The 19,517-nt window shown below is 37.7% G+C and overlaps 1 protein-coding gene across 1 annotated transcript; it reads right to left on the reverse strand.

The window, feature by feature from the left end:
- Positions 1-329: 329 nt before the first annotated feature.
- On the reverse strand, positions 330-15,321 carry LOC136268717 (L-fucose kinase-like). Its single transcript, XM_066064160.1, has 32 exons — positions 15,109-15,321; positions 14,903-15,054; positions 14,798-14,848; positions 12,261-12,392; positions 11,757-11,832; positions 11,368-11,474; positions 10,374-10,454; positions 9,675-9,794; positions 8,948-9,131; positions 8,707-8,786; positions 8,577-8,660; positions 8,444-8,509; positions 8,265-8,387; positions 8,110-8,211; positions 7,680-7,804; positions 7,445-7,522; positions 6,557-6,693; positions 6,182-6,324; positions 6,060-6,124; positions 5,929-6,016; positions 4,884-4,947; positions 3,571-3,668; positions 3,484-3,518; positions 3,174-3,274; positions 2,531-2,668; positions 2,387-2,481; positions 1,545-1,674; positions 1,305-1,493; positions 862-927; positions 754-810; positions 602-702; positions 330-548 (listed from the first exon to the last, which is right to left on the reverse strand). Exons 1-32 carry the CDS (start codon positions 15,194-15,196, stop codon positions 486-488), a joined length of 3,219 nt encoding a protein of 1,072 aa, XP_065920232.1. The 5' UTR covers positions 15,197-15,321; the 3' UTR covers positions 330-485.
- Between the last annotated feature and the right edge of the window lie 4,196 nt (positions 15,322-19,517).

Here is a 19,517-nt window from a genome sequence, read left to right on the forward strand (position 1 = left end):
GTTAGGGTTACTCCAAATAAATATTAATTGGAAGTTCACCAATTCTGTCAACATTAAAATCAATTAATTATAGGTATGATAGCTGAACTTAACAAAAATATTAGGATGGATTTTGTTATTTTTTAACCAATGGCAACCATTAGATACCACCAAGTAGTGTCCACTATGCTCTGCCTACTATTGGCATAGCCAACATATGTACCTCAGTTGCAGTATACAATATAAATTATATATATACATTCCACAAATTCTTGACTAAACAACTTTCTTACATTTAGCAGAATTTTTATACTGTTAACTGGCCTTTACCCTCAATCTGCCATGTGGTATACTTGGTAACACATTATTTCATTTCACAGTGATAAATGGATTCTCTGACCATGTGGATGATGTTTAACACTCGAATGCGAAAAAATTAACAAACTTGCCTAACAATTATGTTAAAATAATCATCTATTAAAATATTCATCTATTAAAATAGTCATCTATGAAAATGTGATTCCAATTGTGTCTACTTCAGCCTTGTACAATACAAAATCATTGAACTCCTATAAGAACAATAAGCATGTTATAATATGTGACTCGTATACAAGTTACTTACTGAATTACTAGATATAACTTTTTGCACTTCATTGTATTGATCAGGCTCGACAGTAATAGCTGCTAGAAATCCACCTCCTCCAGCCCCACACAGACAACAGCCTAACAGTGATATATTGTAAGAAAACTACCACATGCTTGTTATTTGTTTACCATGAAGAAGAGGATCAATTATTTTGATAAGTGTATCCACAACATGAGGTAAGGAGCCTGTGTGTGTTAAACTGGTCACATTACTGATGGAAAATGGTGTCATCTTACCTGGTGCCATTACTAACTTTTGCTGCTGTGCATTTTTCAAACATTGTCCCAAAGTGGCTAGATCACCTACACAAAAGCAATGTGCTCATAAAGTTGTCAAGTGGGTAACTGTACATGCTGTGCTATCATATAAGGATTCTCTAGTGATACCCAAACTGGGAATAACAGTCTAAAACACTACCATGGGCAGTTAGTTACCTTGCTCGCAGTAAATATATTCATCTTTCAACTACAGCAAATAAACAGCACTAAAAAAAAATCATGTCTCTATCCCTCTGAGCTAAAAGAACTGTGGGGCAGTGTGGGCCTTATTCATAACATAAGATGTAAGTTTCATTGTGGTCAAGCTATTGGGTAAGAGAGCTACACAAACAAAAGGTACCTTAGCTGGATTGCAAACAGATTTTATGGAACACAGGGCACATGCCGTACTCAAAGTTTACCCCTCTTAATAGCATCCTCAGAGTCTTTGGCATTTTGTATCAGATCATTCATTGTCTTCATGATCTTTGCATCACGTGAGTGCCAGTTCCTAAGTACATCTTGTAGCACATTTCTGGCCAAACGTGTCTTGCCAGTGTACAACAACAAAAGATGTCTGTTCAGTCTATCAATGAAGTCATCTGGATGTTCTGTGACAAATTATAATATTTGTTTGGAACACTGGAAGCAAAGTTTTGTACCTAGTGGTCTAGTCTGAACGTGTACAGGTAGTTTCTTCTCAGACCAGGACATCTTCAGTCCACCATATAATCCACCACATTGATCCTGCCAGCCACCTCCAGTAGTTAACATTTGCTCCAAGTGCAAAACCTTTAGTAGTAAAATACAGCACAGTATAACACAAGTGTAAGGAAAAACAAGTTGGAATTGTGCTACTATTGAACAACCAGATGCCTGGTGAATACTTCTTACTATTTAAATTATTCCAACATCCATAACTTTTGTAAACAAGATGAGGAAAATTCCTTTGTATTTGTTTGTTAATATTTATCATTAGTGAACTCCTCTACATCACATCAAAGGAAAGTGCAGCCCCACGCACATAAGGTCAACAAGTGGGTGCTCACCAATACTATTTGCTGGCAAGCATTTATCTAGATATAACAATGTATACACATTAGGTCTGAGGCCTATCACAGTATTCATATCCTATTACTGACCAATAATTGATTTAAAAGGGTTAATTGTGGGTGCTGAGATTACAAAACTAGGTAAGTCGTTCCACTGATCAATTATTTGGTGGTTGAAAAAGCTTAGTAGATATGCTCACCCAGAGAGTAGATATAGTAGTAGATATGCTCACCTACAATCAATCCACTTACTTGACTGTTAGATGCGTGGGGCAAAAATTATGGTTTATTCTTATGTGACAGCTTGGCAACACATAAAGCAATTAATGTACCATTTACAAATTGTGTTACAAGCAAAAAGAAAAGAAGGACAAAGATTTAAATAATTTTTGTATGTAGAATTTGTTTTACAACAAAAAAGTGAATCATGGTAAATGATAAAAGATCTTTACCGCATGTATCAGTGAGTCTGGAGAGTGATGCTGTCCTACTGCCCTCCATAGAGCTCCCATCACAACTCCTCCTAGAATACTACTGGTTCCTAGCCCTATGATAAGACTATGAAATACTTGTAGTGACATTAGTAGAATCATTACCTGATCCCTGAGGAAGATTAGCTACAGAATGGAGCTGAAATCCGCTACCAAATTTCTCCTTCAGTTGCTGTACAAGTGATGTTGACGAAGGGAACTCAATAATTTTGCTACAGATAAAGGCTGTTTTGAGTAGGGCACCTAGAATAGTGAAAGTAGTGTGCAGTAATTGGAGACAATGACTACTCCACTTAAAACTCATCATATATTGATTTGTAATGTTGTTGACATTAACATAACTATAACAAGGTGATGGTGGCTCTAGTTTTCTCTATACCAAGGACTAGTGGACTTGCTATAAATATCTACAGATAGCAGCAGGATGATGAGTGCTTCATTTTGAGTGTCTGTTAAACCAGACACATGCCTGGATCCTAAACATATTGGTTTGTGAATCGCTATAGACCAAGTTGGCTACTCTTTCCAGGGGATTTGAGCTCCTTACCTCTCTGATTATAACTTGTATATCTTACCACTATACCAACTTAAGGCTGCTCTTAAGCATTTTGACTGTTCTATTAGAGTATCTCAATCTTGCATTGCAAAATGCTTTTCTTTTTACCGAGGCAGCTGCCTTGGTTGTCTCAATGGTATTACACAACTGCAACCCTTCACTGAGCAACACAACAGTTACATTCACACATACCAGGGGCATGAGGCTGAGAGTAGTCAGCAAGATGAGACAACTCCGTACACTCCACTATTTCCTGATGGGCTCCTTCACCAATCAACAGAACAAGTTTCAATCTGAATTATGCACAACAGTGAAATTTACTGAACATCATATGATATGAATACTGTGTAGTGGGTTATTTTCGAGGAGATAAATTTTCAAGATTTTTTTAGTCATAAAAGTGTGAATTACTAGCTGTAGCTATATCCTCAAATTTTTGTAAGATCATACATTCACAAAACTTTTACCTCTCAAAAATAACCCACTTTACAATAATCCTTACTCTGTTATTCTCTTCACAGTAGCCTTTACTGGTTGCTGGTGAAAACAAACATTATATACATTACCTCAACCAAATCACAATACTAACTTTGCCAGATATTTTAATAGCTACAGTGGATACTAGTCCACCAAACTCATAAGCTTGAGGAGGTGTGTCTGTCCATGCTCCAGCAAGGTCTATCCGTGCTGTACATTATACAAAATGAACAGATGACACGCATCCAAGCATGCATGACATCGTATGCACGCTAGAAACCATGCTACAAAAAGTACCAAAAGAAGTGGTATAACAAATAATACTTACTGTAGCTGTGTGGAAAAAATCCTTACTTTGACTTATACCTTTTGTGCTATGCCAAATTAAGTAACCAATTATTCCATGGGTATAAGAAATTCAAATTTGTTCATTTCTGTATTTACATATTTTAGGCCAACGAAACTTGATTACCAGTTTCTCGCTCAGATTTTTGAAAATTTGATGCGGGCGGGTGGGCGGTTATTATTCATTATTCATTATTTTTCCAAAAGCACAACACACATCCAAACATGAAGATTTCTGCCAAAAAACAGTGAGATCTACACAGATTATTCTTGCATTAAATAGCTAAAGTACGTTACTAATCTATAACAAGTGATTTTCCATTAGAGTATAGCTGATTTCTCTATTAGAGTAAAAGTGACTGTTCTATTAGAGTATTTCGATCTGAAATACCAATAATGAAATTCCATGCGGGTGTATCAAAAGCATGCGGGCGATGACGCAAAACTGCTAATCAAGTTTCATTGGCCTTATTGCTGGTTGACTGCTTTGTTAGAGTATCTTAGACTCATGACCAGCAATAGCCCACATGATAAGTTTTATGAGAATTACCTGTATTATAATGATGTACAGTAGTTGTCAGTATAAGCACTCTGTGGTAGCATTATTTAACTACCTGGATGGCAAGGTGTCGATACTAAAACTTATGCAAGAAAATTTACATAAAGGAAGATAACATGAGCAACAGAAGATGATAGGAGAAACAAAGGCACAGTAACCAGATCATTGCTGCTTCTTCAAAAACCGTATCCCATAGTATGGCAAAGATATATACTAAGTATTGTGACCCAAAATGCATGTCATAGTACTGCAGACAGTTTGTACCCATTGAAATTTCAATCAAAAATCTGGTCCAAATACTTTATGATTGTCAGCACTATAGCTACTTTTAGTGGATTTTCAAGGAGTGTCTGTCACTATTGTATAGGTCAGGTCACTTACTGGATAAGCAGCCTTTTAAACACATCACCAAGTTGACCACACACACACACACACACACACACACACACACACACACACACACACACACACACACACACACACACACACATACGCACACACGCATACGCACACACACACACCTGGTGCTGACATAACAATCTCTTCATTTATAGCAGGAACTGGACACTCAGATCCTTTAATGAACTAAACAAATACACATGGTGACTACTAGCACCCATTACACAATTACAGTACACATAAAGTAACATACATGTAAATGGTGTACGTGTACATGATACAGTCCATCATTGTCTACCTATCTACTTGTGCATAGCAATTGAGCGTACACTAGTCACTTCACCAAAATTCCATATAATCAAACGTCACAAATACGTAACTCTTTGGGATTGACACAGGAAATTATCACAAATGAGACAAACGAAGTACACAGATTAAACCAGCTTACAATAGCAGTGGTATAATAGCATCGGCTTTCTGGTAAAGGGGTTATTAATAAGGCACTGTTTGACAAAACATTGAATGGTAGTTCCAGTTGTCAAAAATTCATGGTCAAATTTAATCTCACATTCCAGTAAAGGGACTGACTTACATAGAACACACATTGTGACAGTAATGCAAAAGAGTGCTTGGTCTATACCCTAGCAAGATTGTTGCTCTCTATCATAACAGTCAATGAATCAGACCAGACTGGGAGGCATTACTGCACTGACCACTTCATGGAATGCCATCACCAGCTCCTTCACTGATGTAGGCAGGACAGAAACCCCTAGTACAGTTTAAGTGTGTGATTTGTCTGGACAGACAAGAACATTGTGCCCAGTTTGGACACAGTAGTGGTTGGCAGTATAGCAAACTGTAAAAATCAAAAAAAGGAGGGAAGACTCAGAGGAGGATGAAAACAAGCACATGGGTGCATAGAAAGTATAAACAAGCCCTTAAGCAAAGTTTAAACTACTCAAAAGTGTATTTCGAGCTTAGTACATTTACCCCATTCAACCCCACTACTCCAAGCACTCATAATCTTAACTACATTCCAGAGTTACAGAGATACTCACAGAAAAACACAACAACAACCAGAATCAATGTGTGTATAGCTAATGAGGATTTCTTATTTCACCTTCATATAACAAACAATTCAACATTGTTCCATACAAGCAATTATACCTCTCTAGCTGTTGCCACTGTTTGCCTAGTAAGCATCTGAGCTGCTCGTTCATAATGCCGTGAAGCTCGAATCAAACGATCGACACTTCTACAAATTGAATAATTACAGTACCACAGAAAGCTTAACTAACCCTTCCGAAATCCACCTGCTCCTTTCTGCAGATAGAGCCTTAGTAGCTAACCTAAACTCCTGATTCTGCATTGATAATTACTAATATGTATAAATGTGTGCATAAAGTTCTAATATGCATACCTCCAGCAGTGCAAATGCCTTTTTAAAAGAAATGTTAGCAGCTGGTCCACCCCTGATCCCGCCTGCAGCCATCATTCCGAGCACATCAGCGATGCATGCATATACACGACATAGCCTCAGGGGGTTGTCAGTCCTGCAAGCCACTGAAAATAAATGACAACAATACATATTAGTATCATATTAGGAGCAAACAAAGTTGCAAACATCATTGTACTGCATTAGACAGATAGATGTCTATAAACATACGATTATCAAGTGCAGTGACATTGGCCTAAGTTTTACTGGTACATGACAATAAGAACATGCATTCAACAAGTACAAAGCACAACCCTGGGTATAAAATGGTGTGCTGAAAGAAACGTAAGGCTCACTTACCATCATCTAATGTCTGCATCACACGTTCCTCTAGCCCATGCACCACTGACTGCTTGAAGAATGGCAGGAAACAAACTGGCTTGTTGTTAAGCAGCGCTATCTCCATATCACGTAACCGATTCTCATAACTTAGAATCCTGTAAATTGTGTGTATACAATGATAATATACTCAAATAATCAGAAAAACATCAGTTTTGTGTCTGAACACCCAAGGGACTACTGTATTTCCTTGGTTAAATGCTGCACTTTTTAAAAATAGTTGCTGCATTTTAATAGTAGTCGTACGGTACCCTTACAGAGTTACAGATACAGTATAAGCGCCATGATAATCTGTAGTCCTCAACTGTTTGTCCTTGGGTTAGAGAAGTAAGACTATCCAGCAGTGTTATTCAGTAATATTTTCAGTAAAGAAAGAGCACCACTAGTTCTGTCATTGTGTGTCTAGAGGCCGTACCTTTCATTTGCTGTTCTCTTTTAGTGCACATCAGGGTGAAATGTACTAGAAATAATAAAGTAAGTACGTGCTCTTCTTATAACCCCAGTTTTCATTTGATATATGTACCACACTTAAGAGCTGCTTTGTGATAAATGTTGCCCTTAATTAGTGGCCGCATCGATTTTTGATATAAGGCTAATAGTAGCCGTGATGTGTATCCAAGTATATACAGTATGTTACAGGGGTGTATGTTCAAATAACACAAAAAAAGTGGCTGGATTAATCTGTGGCAATACACTGTCAGAAAGTCCAGTTTTCCCAAATTTGGTATTATACTGCATACTTGCATGGTATTTCAAACCACTATTACAAATATTGATGGGCAGCCTTATATGACATGTGCTCAACACTTGGTGATGAAATACACTCTAATAGAACAGTCACATATTTACCTGCTTCGACTAAACTCTGCCTCACAGTCAACACACAGTAGAATCTCATCAAGTGACAGCCTCCAAGAAGAGCGCCACCTAAAACACATGAAAAAGTACATGAAAAAGCAACAAATTAAGCAATAAATTAGTCTAGCTCAAAGGCATGGGAAACACCTGTACTCACACATGATAGTACTTGTACTTTAAGTACTTTTAAAATGTACTTGGTCCCATGCCTGCTAGCTCAACGTACTGGTGAAGTAGGTCAGGGTCTCCAGTTATTCCAGCTAGCCACAGAATATTAGCCACGGCACTTGTTTGATTGGTAGATGCTGCCATAAACAAGCGAGCTGACATCAGTGTCTGCTTCTTTGGTGCCTGTGAAAAAGGAGTCAACGATTAACGTTTTAATGCTGCTAAATCTAAACAACCAGGTAATACACTAGAGTAGATTCATGAATATTTGGGCCACTACTAACCAAAACTCTTATTAACACAATGTAAAATTGACAACTAAAATAAAGTTCATCCCAGGGTGCATTCCATTAGAGTATAAACATAGAGCTGTACATGGATATAAATAAAGCAGGCTTCATTTATCCAAACTGTTGAAATGATTACATGAGGATCCACTCAGGCATGGACCTGGTTTGAAAAAAAAAATCATAAAAATCACAACCAACCATATTAGGAAACCACAAGTCTGAAGGTTGCACTCCAGTTTGAGTAAACCATTTCTTCCACGGAATGTTACAGAAGGTTGAATTAGGATCAGTATAGCTGGTCTACACAACAGGTACAATACACACACAAACAGCCAAGACATATATACACGCACCACGAGGTTGTCATACACTCCATAAACAGTGATAACCGTGAGGTGACTCGGTACTTGACTGTCACCAATAGAAACCTGAAACTCCTGTAGTGCCAAGCCATCTGGTATGGCCAAACCTAGTGGCTACACAAAATGAAAAAGGTGCATACATACAAAACATGCACTAGCTGTAACCATACCAAGTCTTCACAAAAGTACCCATTGATGCCTGATAAAAAGCAGTTAGCGCCAACTTGTAATGGCCTCTGTATATAAAATATACAAGTGCAGATAAATAACCAGACCATTATTCACTACATAGATGTAACACACCTGAATTTCGCTGCCAATCACTAACGAATGATTCCCTACATGACACCCTCTTGATAATGATGAATTGATGATCACAGCTGGACCCTAGAAGTGATGATAATATAACATACAGGGACTCTAGCTAGCAAACCTCTGGGTCAGGTTGATAACGATCTAGAGCATCCAGAGCAATATGACGGAGGTAGTGATGTTGAACACCAGGTAGGAGAACTAAGACAATAACCACACAGCAGTATAAGAGAACTATTAAACAGGAACATGTACTGTACATGAAATGACATTTCTATTACTTTAATACACAAAAGTATCCAAACGAGCACACAAAGAGTGTTTAAGAAACATACAACTTCACTTGTGTAAACAAGACATACTAGCTTTCATTTTAATGTCCTTCAGATGCATCCACAATTTAGCGCGTGCTCTTTGCATGATGAAAGAGATGGTGGGATCAGTGGAGTGGTCACGAACAGCTCTACTAATGAAGTGGCCTGCCACATAGTCATCATGATTGATCTCTGTTGTGAGGCAGAGGAGAATGTCAAAGAACAGCGACAACTGTAGAAAATGGAGAACAAAAGGAATACATTGTACACACTACACACACACACGTACACCACACGTACACCACACGCACAACATCAAAGCAAAGCCTACGGCAACCGTGCAAACACAGCTATTGCCACCCAGCAAACCGGCCTGTGCACCACTCAGGTACTTGAGAGTCTTGTGCAAGCAAACCCTCCTGGGGCAGGACTAGTAACCCACAGGTGGACTGTCCAGGTCACACGGAGACAGGTCATGGAACCCAAAGTTCCACAATAACCCCAACACCGTTAAGCGAGACAAGGACAGTTGGGCATTTGCTTCCCCAGTAGACACCAGGTACCCATTGATGTTACAGCTGGGTGGGCTACTTCACCAGTTGACACCAAGCCACCATACAGCTGGATAGACTGGAGCAATGTGAGTACAGTTTCTTGCTCAAGGAAACAACAACAACACCAAATTGGCATAACCAGGCATCAAACCTGGAACCACTCAGATTGCCAGGCCGATGCTCTAGCTGCCTGGCTACACTACACACCCACCCACGCTTACAGATAATGGTTGAGCTCCATTGTCAATTCCCACATAAGTACAGGAGTCAAGTGGTGGGAAATTATGGAAAGACAGCAGAATAGCTGCTGTGCTTGGACTGCAATAAGCTATTCCAGAAATCTAGTAAAAGATAAACACACTGGATAACAATACATACTGTACATCAACTACACTCTGCAAATGAAGAACACAAAGAAAGAAGTGCAACTAGTTTTATCTGTGATGTCACTAGCAACAGTATAATCAGAGCTGGGAGCTATTATATTGTTGAAAGCTATCACAAGATAACAGGTATAGAAACACTTTGTACTACTTTGTTTTCTTGTCAGAGAATATCATAATACTCTACTTGGCTAATAATTCAGCTGTCTTTTCAGTAGCCAGTGTAGGACATGAAATATACATGTACCTTTACATACATACATACATACATACATACATACATACATACATACATACATACATACATACATACATACATACATACATACATACATACATACATACATACATACATACATACATACATACATACATACATACATACATACATACATACATACATACATACATACATACATACATACATACATACATACATACATACATACATACATACATACATACATACATAAATACATACATACATACATACATACATACATACATACATACATACATACATACATACATACATACCATAACAACATTTCCATCAGATCTAACACAATTCTTCAACAATTCTGGTCCACCCTGATAAATAATCTGAGCAAAGTCTCCCTAAATGACAACAATAACATCATAGGTATTGCTACCCAGGTACTGTGTACAAAATCCCAGTATAGCTGTATAAGACACTGAAGTCAGGGCAGATGAATAGTATACCCAAACCCAAGCAGGCTGGCATATATGATTATGATAGAACTAATATGCAGAGTTAACAACTTCTTAGTAAGATGATTCAAAATTCTGTCTACCGGTAAAGTGTAGCTTGTGAGAGTTTTCAGTGTAGGAAGATATTCAGTACTTGTGGTGTAAAGCCTCAATGATGTCGGACAGTAATTAAAATGTAAAAATGTGTAAATATTCATGCAAAAACATTTGTAAAAATAATATCTGGGAACAAAAATCAGTCTAAAAAGGCTGTTTAGTCTCTTAATCAAAAACATATCCATAGTACATCCCTCCTTGCATATCTCTGTGAAGGTAATAAGTAGATTTTCACTATCGTTATACTATCGTCTATCATGAACAGTGTCTTACTATCGTTCGGACTTTGAAAAATTTACTATCGCCCAACCCTACTGTGCAGGTAGGTTGATGAGTAATTTGCACCAATAAAACTTTTATATAGTACTCCCACTTGACTCAGAATCACAACAGATGTGTTGAATCAACTATTATTTTTCCTATTCTCAGTTTATGGCTGCTGACTGCACAGGTGTTAACTCGCAGTTTACACAATAAATGCTTTTGGTACACTGTATGTGTCATGTACGTGCTACCATATTATGCTTTCAGGTTTTGACAAACTGGAAACAAAACAAAATGGTCAAAGCATTTACCGGCACATTTAATCACAATACCCACCCCTACAATAATGAACCTATTGGTATGACCACTCATTCACTGGCAGCAAACAGAAGGAAGGAGTGTGTGAGTGTGACATGCACAATTAATATATAATACTGACTTGTTCAGTGATCCTACAAGCTCCGTGTCGTCCAGCGTATTCTGGACTAGCTAGGACAGTCAGTATTGCTATTCCACTATCAGCCACACATGACACGTCCACAGCATCTGAGAAACAGTACACACACCTATCACGCACCACAAAAATACACACAAATACACACTACACAACACCACACCACACAACATACACACACACACACTACACAACACCACACACACACACATCATGTAACTGTTTTATTAGAGTAAGTGACTGCTCTGTATTAGTGTATCTTTTGCAAGCAGCAGTACATGATGGTAGAATGCCTGATGGGCCTTAGTACAAGCAGTTACCAAATAGCATTGCCGCAAATTGATGCTATCACTAAATCACACAATTCAACTCACTTAACTCTGAGAGGTCACACTGCAAGATCATGTCACTACTAGATATCCATACACCAGGTGGGGAGTGTGTACAAATCTACAAGAAAATGTTAACACACAAATATCCCACAGTACAGAGTCAGCCACTAAACAGGTTCTGACCAAATTTAGCATTTGACCAACCAAATTGTTTGGACAAATTTACTGTACATTTTCAATGGGGAAGCTATTACATGAAAAAGTCTTCCAAAAACGACCAATTGTTATTCTGACGACTACTTTTCACTACCGTATGCAAGGAAAGTTTGGTGTAAGATAAAATTGACGAACTCACCAGATTTGACGAATTAAATGTTGACAAAATCAAGAAATTGTAAATAAAACTTGTACTTTTAAAGGTGCTTAAGAGTATTTGGCGAATTTAAATTTGACGAATTAAATCGATTCATCAAATTTGTCAAAATTTTCTTACGTCACAATTTCCTTGCATATGGTATTATACACATTACACAGCTATTACTCAACCTTGTTAAGGAACAGTAGTAAGTGTTCAAAATTTGTAACACAGCTATTTTGCTTGAAGTGGTTATCAGACATGGCAACTTCACTGTACGGCATAAAGCCATGTCCACACGAACCAAATGGAAAGGTACTGCCCTGGAAAGAAACAAGTGAAAAAATGTAGAAACACACACACACACACACGCTGTTCTTTGACACAATTACACATATCTGTACGATGCTATGCTATTATATGCGTACAGCATGTCACGTACTGCACATACAAACAAATGCTGTTATCATGCATTAGGTAGCTATGGACAGCTAGGTGACTATTACAACTATAGTTTGGTTGTTATAGTTACTCTACAGCAGCAAAATAAACAGATCTTATCCTCTACTATAAATATAATGTCCTTGTCACACATTTCAGCTGAATTACACGGTTGAGATAGCACATCCAATTGCTCTATAGAGGAATTGCAACGTGACGTAAATCATCGTAATTGCTAAGCAACTGTAGCTGTCGGCCATGTTTCGGGACAGCGTTTTGGCTGAAAAGCGCTTTCTCAGGTTTTGGTACAGGCTGTAATGAAGCGAATCAGTGTTGAGTTGTGTTGTAAATACCAGCCAGCTCGTTAAAAAAGGTGACGAAGTTAGAATTGGTGAGTAATGTATCGAAATTTAATTAGCCACCTATTTCACGAAGCTAATGATAAGATCCTCTATTTCGAAACCAGCCCTGATTCCCAGTGCCAGGGCTTAGTGAATAAATCTCGTTACCTTAATTCTGACCCAATATGCGCCATACAAAGTTGTCCCGAAACATGTCCGCCTAGCAACCGTTGCTTCACGCGTGCAAGTCCTCTATTTGAAATGGAATTTTCTATCTTGATGTAAATTTATTTACTTTATACCACAAATGTTCTATGGACAACATTTAGGGAGAGTAATTAATGATTGAGTGTTAAATGTGACCATCTCAGCAAAAACCCAACTTGTTTGCACAAGAATGCGTACTGAAATCGAAATTTAAAATAAAATTATACATGCTACAAAGAAATACACAAGTTTTTATCAGGCCATTACTCGAAGAAGGAAGACTCAAATCGATTAAAACTATATACTACTGCTCATGGAGAGTTCAAACATCTTTGTTTTGTTTCTATAGCCACAATGGTATGCGTGTCATATGCATTTGTTTACAATGCAAAACATAAACAAGACCATTGTCATTTCTTCAACTAAACTGCCTTCATACCCATATGCGTGACTACAGTAACTTGGCTGATTTGCTAATCCATGGTGAACATTCTAAGCCTACTTGCAACATTGTAGACTAAGGAAGTGTATGGCTGTGAATGTAAGCGCCTGTAGTTTATTTTCAGTATAGTCACTGTACAAATCAATTATCTTGTTCTTCTTACTTACTGTCTAGTGCTATAATTCCAAAACTATTCACCACAGAAGGCTGAAAATTTGGTGCTCCATTCCTTGGACACTGCAGATAATACTGAGAATTTTTTTTTTTTTTTTAAATTTGGAAGGTGTGCAAACAAGTCGGGTTTTTGCTGAGACGGTCACAATCGATAACCCCTCATTGCCAGATTATTAGGGAGCTCTAATCAACTGCTTTTTAAATGGTCATAACTTGTAAATCACACGATATATTTATATAAATATCATTTTACTAGCTATAGAACAAAGAATGTGACTGACTAATTGTTTACACAATGGCAATCACAAAGGTCAACACTTTAAAGTGCAAAGATCATCTGCTATATAAACAGTCTGAATGCAAATGTTGATATGTAAAGTCATGCACACAAGTCAGTCAGTTCTGGTATATGGCATTAGGTGGTGAGCGGATTTAAGTTTAGCAAGGGGTAGTCACTACTGTTAGAATTTATTTAGTGTTAGCAAGAGTTCATAATGAACTCTTGGTGTTAGGCACTGCATAAGTCCTGGTACAACTATTGTGATGAGCAGTGATGAAATTTATTGTCAGGTATGCGTAGGGGCTGTACAGTGGCCACTGCCTATTGTTAGAAGCTATCCAGCTGTCAGTTCTGCTGCTGGTGTCGGGGGTCCGTAACTCCCTTGAAACCTCATACAGCCCTCTTTGAAATCTTGTTGAAATCTATGACTTTGAAATCTGAAGTCACTGGTGAAAATTGTTGTAAAGTTCCATATATTTCCTGTATACTTCCCATATTTTCAGTGTCACGTATGCTACGTGCAGCATACTCACAAGAGCTCCACAACTTTGTAGCAAATATTCTGTGCATTTCCGTATACTATGTACCACATGATGCTACTATTCCGGATACTTAAGATTTTAAATGCTCTGAAATCTTGCCATAAATTGTTGAAAATCTTGCCATAAATTGTTCAAAATCTTGCCAAATTGCAAAGATTTGAAATCTCGTACAGGATTTTTCAGAGTTGCGAACAGAGTCTGTCAACATTTGGACTGAGTCAAAATTTCATCAAATCAAGTGATCAAAAAGTTATTTTAGAGAAATGTGTGTGAGTGTGCATCTGTGACACTATGGACTAACCAGTAAAACAATCAGTATTCTTGCATGCTGGATGGCATCAGCATTGACAACCTAGTAACAAGTCAATTGATCATCATCACGTGTACAAAGTGACACATGCTTTACCGTGCAACCACTGCGAGCAGCTAAGTGTTCAGATACACACAACAGTGCATTTAACACAGCACTACCGCTACCGATGTTAGGTCTGGGGTCATCCACTGCTAACAAAAAGGTGTCAGGATGTATCGACCCGAGTTTCTGGTAATAGTTCAACTCTGTATTGAATAAACACTAAGTTATCTGAGTTTCTTCATTTCACGACAACCTACCCTTCTGAAAACAGTTCGCACTCTGGCGATTTTGACAAGTAAACACTATCGCGGTCCACCGCATTTCTTCCCCCTCTGAAGTTGCCATGTTACTCGATTATTATGATTTGGTGGTAGGCAGGTAGGTCAAATATCGATGGCGAAACCAATAAAGCGTGGAAGCCAAAATTGTATTAAATCATAAACCAAGATCGGCGCGGAGCGCCGCTTATAAGCGATTTAAAGCGCACTTTATCTCTCGCGCATTCTTTGATCATGTGCAAGGAAAAAATCCGCTGCAAAAATCCTAATAGAACGCACAACAACTAATAAACATTATTCATTGTAAAACAGAGACCTTAGGTTAAAATGAGTGAGAGTTGTTTACTTATGAGTGAGGTCTCCTCTTAGTAGACCGCCACTTTCGAGTCAGTCATTTTTAGCCATTACAGCACTGTTTGGTGCTTTTCCAAGAGGTCTGAAGTGAAATTAAAGTATGTGAGAGTTTAATTTTCCATCACAATGCATGAGACAACAATCCAATATGTGCTGGTGTCTCACGTGCATGTAATGCATGAGAGTTGAGGTGTCTGGTAAAAGAATCATGATCAGATAGTCGTGTACTAGCAATGTAGGTGTACTCTGTACCTAGCTGTCAATTAAGCGAAAAGGACTTGAAATAGTAACTATAGTGCATTTACTGACACAAATGAAATTAGTCACCCATGGGAGAATATCAGGGATAGAGTTGTATCACTGAGGAGTTCTTAACCTTTTGTTCATCATGGTGAATGCGAGCAAAATAGTGGCAGCATGGCTACTATTATAGACTAAATGAATAGAATAGGAGAATAGCTGGGATCAAGCCTTAATTACAAACTGTAATGAATATTCTACAGTAAAATGGTTGACTGACTCTTTTTTTTTTTTAGGGAAAGACTGCATCAATAGAAAAAATAGTGTTTTTCAGCAGTGCTCTATACGGTAATGACTGTTTCTTCCAACATGTGAGACAACATGCAGACACAGTTGTAATAATTACTGAATGTTTCTCTTGATAAGCCTGTGAGAGTTTATAAACCATGATGGATCTTCTACGTTATGGGCGGATCTTCTACGTTCAACCAAAGTATAGGCACAAAAAATTTTGTGTTACAAAACTACATTCAAATCTTTGCACAGATGAAGGTGACCGCACAATATCACAGTATAGGAAGGACAAAAGTACGCAAGTGATAGAGACAATGCACCCTCTGATAAATGTATTGAGTATGCTTCTGCCAAGTAAGGTTCTTATCAATAAACCCAAGATATTTAAGAGATGGTGTCCAAGAAAGCTTCCTGCCATCAATAACAACACACAAACCCGTAATTTCTGTCGAGAACCAATCAACAATACATGAGATTTCCCCCACACTGAGACTCAACTGGGGACTCTCCCAACACTGAGTCGTTTGTCTTTACCTTTTCATGAGGCCTTGGGATGAGGCCTTGGGATGTGGGTTTTTTAGAAATTCCTGCATACTTATTGAATGATACATTGCTGTAAACTGTGGAGACCTTAACTGTTAAAGACAATCATAGCTATGCGGCTTAATATGAGGTAGATTTTGTCCTTTTATTTCTTGGTTACAGAGGATACAATACAAGGTTACGGATATTATTTTTATGTCTTATCTGTAAAATACTATTTTCAAGTGCCCCTCACCACTGCTTATTCTCAGCTTTTTCTCTCTTTTTTGCCTTTCAGTTGTAGTAATGAGTGTAATTATAAATTAATATATGCTGGCAGTGCAGTATAGCCACTATACATCCCACAACCTGGCACTAGTGCACAATTGTTGTATATGTTTATTGTTGTTATGTGTAATATGCGTGTTTGTATTGCAGTCTATCATGTGTATTTGTGTCCCACCAATGGGGAAGAACAGCTCTACCGATCAATGAGAGGTAAAACAATTAATCATTTGATTTATGATATAATTTTTTATGTTAGCTGCGTGGAACGGCCACATTAATTGACTAGCTTGTGTGGAGCCATGTTTTGTGTGACTATACAATACAGAATTCTTCAGTGCCTATATCATAGTTGTTACCATTCTCCGTGCAGTTGGTATACACTCCGTTCCTAATGAAGAAGGCCAACCTGCATGGATGCCTATTTGCCTGATGTAGTATTAGTAAAAGGAATCTGTAGACCATCTATACCAGGCCTGATCTATACAATGTCCAAAGTCTGATTATGAACTGGGAAAGTTGATATTTAGTGAATTAAAACTAAGACAATAGCTGCATGCCCCTTCAGTATAACCCGGGCAGGATTGTGTCCAAATATTTTGATTCCTATTAGTACTGTCATACCCTAGGTATTATAGCTTTTTTTTAAATTTTACAGCTAAGTATTTAGCAATAGCAAACTCGAACCTCCATCTGATTAATAACATCAGAATCTAACATATAAGTTTTTGCATTGCCAGGGAGTTCAGCAGCTGAATGTCAGCAATAAAGGTTTGCTTAAGATGATCAGTCCTACATGGAAATTTGCATCATATATGGGAAAGGCTATAATTGAAGAAAAAGTTTGGGGGAGATTACACAACAGTCTACTTTAGAAGCGAAAATTGAAACCAAATGGCCACCTTGAACCTGTGAGCCAGAAAATGACACTGTATAGGTTGGTGCAAAACTTTTGCATGGAGAGATATAACTAACAGACTCAACAACTGGAGAAGAATCACCACTGAATCAACAAAGTATACTAGTTACAGATCCAAGAAAGTCATACAGTAAAAGAAAACGTTATATTCATAAATATACTACTTTGACACCTCAGATCAAGGAAACCACAGGGTAATATATATCACATATTGCCCTGACCATAGGGCGATATCAGATATCGCCCTGTGGTTAGAGTGATATAGCCCTGACTACAGCTGCCTTTGATGCTGAGGCAGCTACAAAACATCAGTTCCCTTTGATTATTTATATAGGGATGCTTAAAGTTTTACATTGTGGGTTTGAGTTAAACATGTTGATTTAGTTAGGGGCATTGTTGTGAAGTAAAAAGAACTGAGTGAGTCAGCATTGCATAGTTCAGTTACTAAGCATCACTAAATAATCATTTTTGCAATGTCATTGTGGGGATTGTTTTTCTACAAAGTACATTTCAACTGCATGAAAGATGCCTCAAACATTCACAACCTATATGTCTAAGTGTTTATTTTAGCACCTTAAGTAACTTTATTCATCCACAAAGTGGTTATTTGGTTAAAAATGGTATCACTACAACCAGTGAAACCCACAATCATTTCTTTTTCGTGCCCACAATTTAAACCCACAATCGATTTTTGCAAACTAAAAGTAATGTGGTGAATGCAGGTTTGTCTTCCTTCACCTATTAGGTGAGCATTCCAGAGTGGTATATACAGTGTTGGGCAAGTTACTTTGTAAAAGTAACTAGTTACATATTACATATTACTTGCAACTGAACTATTTAGTTACAGTTACATATTACCCATAAACTAAAGTAACTGTAATAATATTACATATTATATTACTTTGTGTCCATAGCCTTAGGCTGTTACATGTGAAACTACCACCTTATCACGTGACATGATTGCGTTGTTGGACAATGTGCAAATCGTAAGAAGCTAGTGAATAAGCTTCGTTCAGTAGGCCTCGTTACTTCGTTGTGGTTAGGCGTTACTCAGAGGATTACTAACGAGATTAGTAATTTCGTTACTTTTAGTAATAATATTACGTAATATTAGACTCGTTACAGTAACGATATTACTTATGTAACGCGTTACATTTGTAAGTGAAGTAACTTGCGTTATATTACCTGTTTTCATAGCGTATTTCGTTATATTACTTTGTTAGCACAAAAGTAATAATATTATGTAACGCGTTACATAAGTAACGCGTTACTCCCAACACTGGGTATATATTACTTATACCATGGTCACTCGGGATTTGCCTGATATATATGCCCTCGGGCTTGGGCATATATATCAGGCAAATCCCTTGTGGCCATGGAATAACTATTAAATATATGGAGTACAAAATTTAATGAGTATAGAATCCCAGGACCTGGCAAGGAGAGACCTGATTTTATTTCAATTCACATGACTTATTTTTTCGGCACACACTACGAAAAAAGTTTCAGTCTAGGTCAGGCCACGTAGTGTTCTTTATGTAAGAAGTTACAGGCAATCCCACTGGCATGATCTGTCTATGTAGCAAGAATAAGGATCATCATAGCTGTAACACGTGTCATATCAATACTTGCAGGGAAGACAACATACTTTCTCAGTTACATGTATCTTTGTTCAGTTTGTAACTTTTTGAACATTGCCTGTTTTAAATGCAGCAGAAAACTTTAATACGATATTTTTTTCTTGGGTGTTCTAGTGTAGTTGACCATTCCATTA

The sequence above is a fragment of the Dysidea avara genome, chromosome 10 (genome assembly GCF_963678975.1).
Source record: "Dysidea avara chromosome 10, odDysAvar1.4, whole genome shotgun sequence".
NCBI classification, from domain to species: Eukaryota; Metazoa; Porifera; class Demospongiae; order Dictyoceratida; family Dysideidae; genus Dysidea; species Dysidea avara.

Excerpts from the sequence above, each read along its gene's own strand:
- LOC136268717 (XM_066064160.1), bottom strand. The coding sequence starts at position 15,196 with ATGGCAACTTCAGAGGGGGAAGAAATGCGGTGGACCGCGATAGTGTTT. Across the intron at positions 8,661-8,706 it reads GTTATCAACCTGACCCAGAG|GGTCCAGCTGTGATCATCAA; the intron begins GTTTGCTAGCTA and ends CATCACTTCTAG. Across the intron at positions 703-753 it reads AATTGATCCTCTTCTTCATG|GCTGTTGTCTGTGTGGGGCT; the intron begins GTAAACAAATAA and ends TATCACTGTTAG.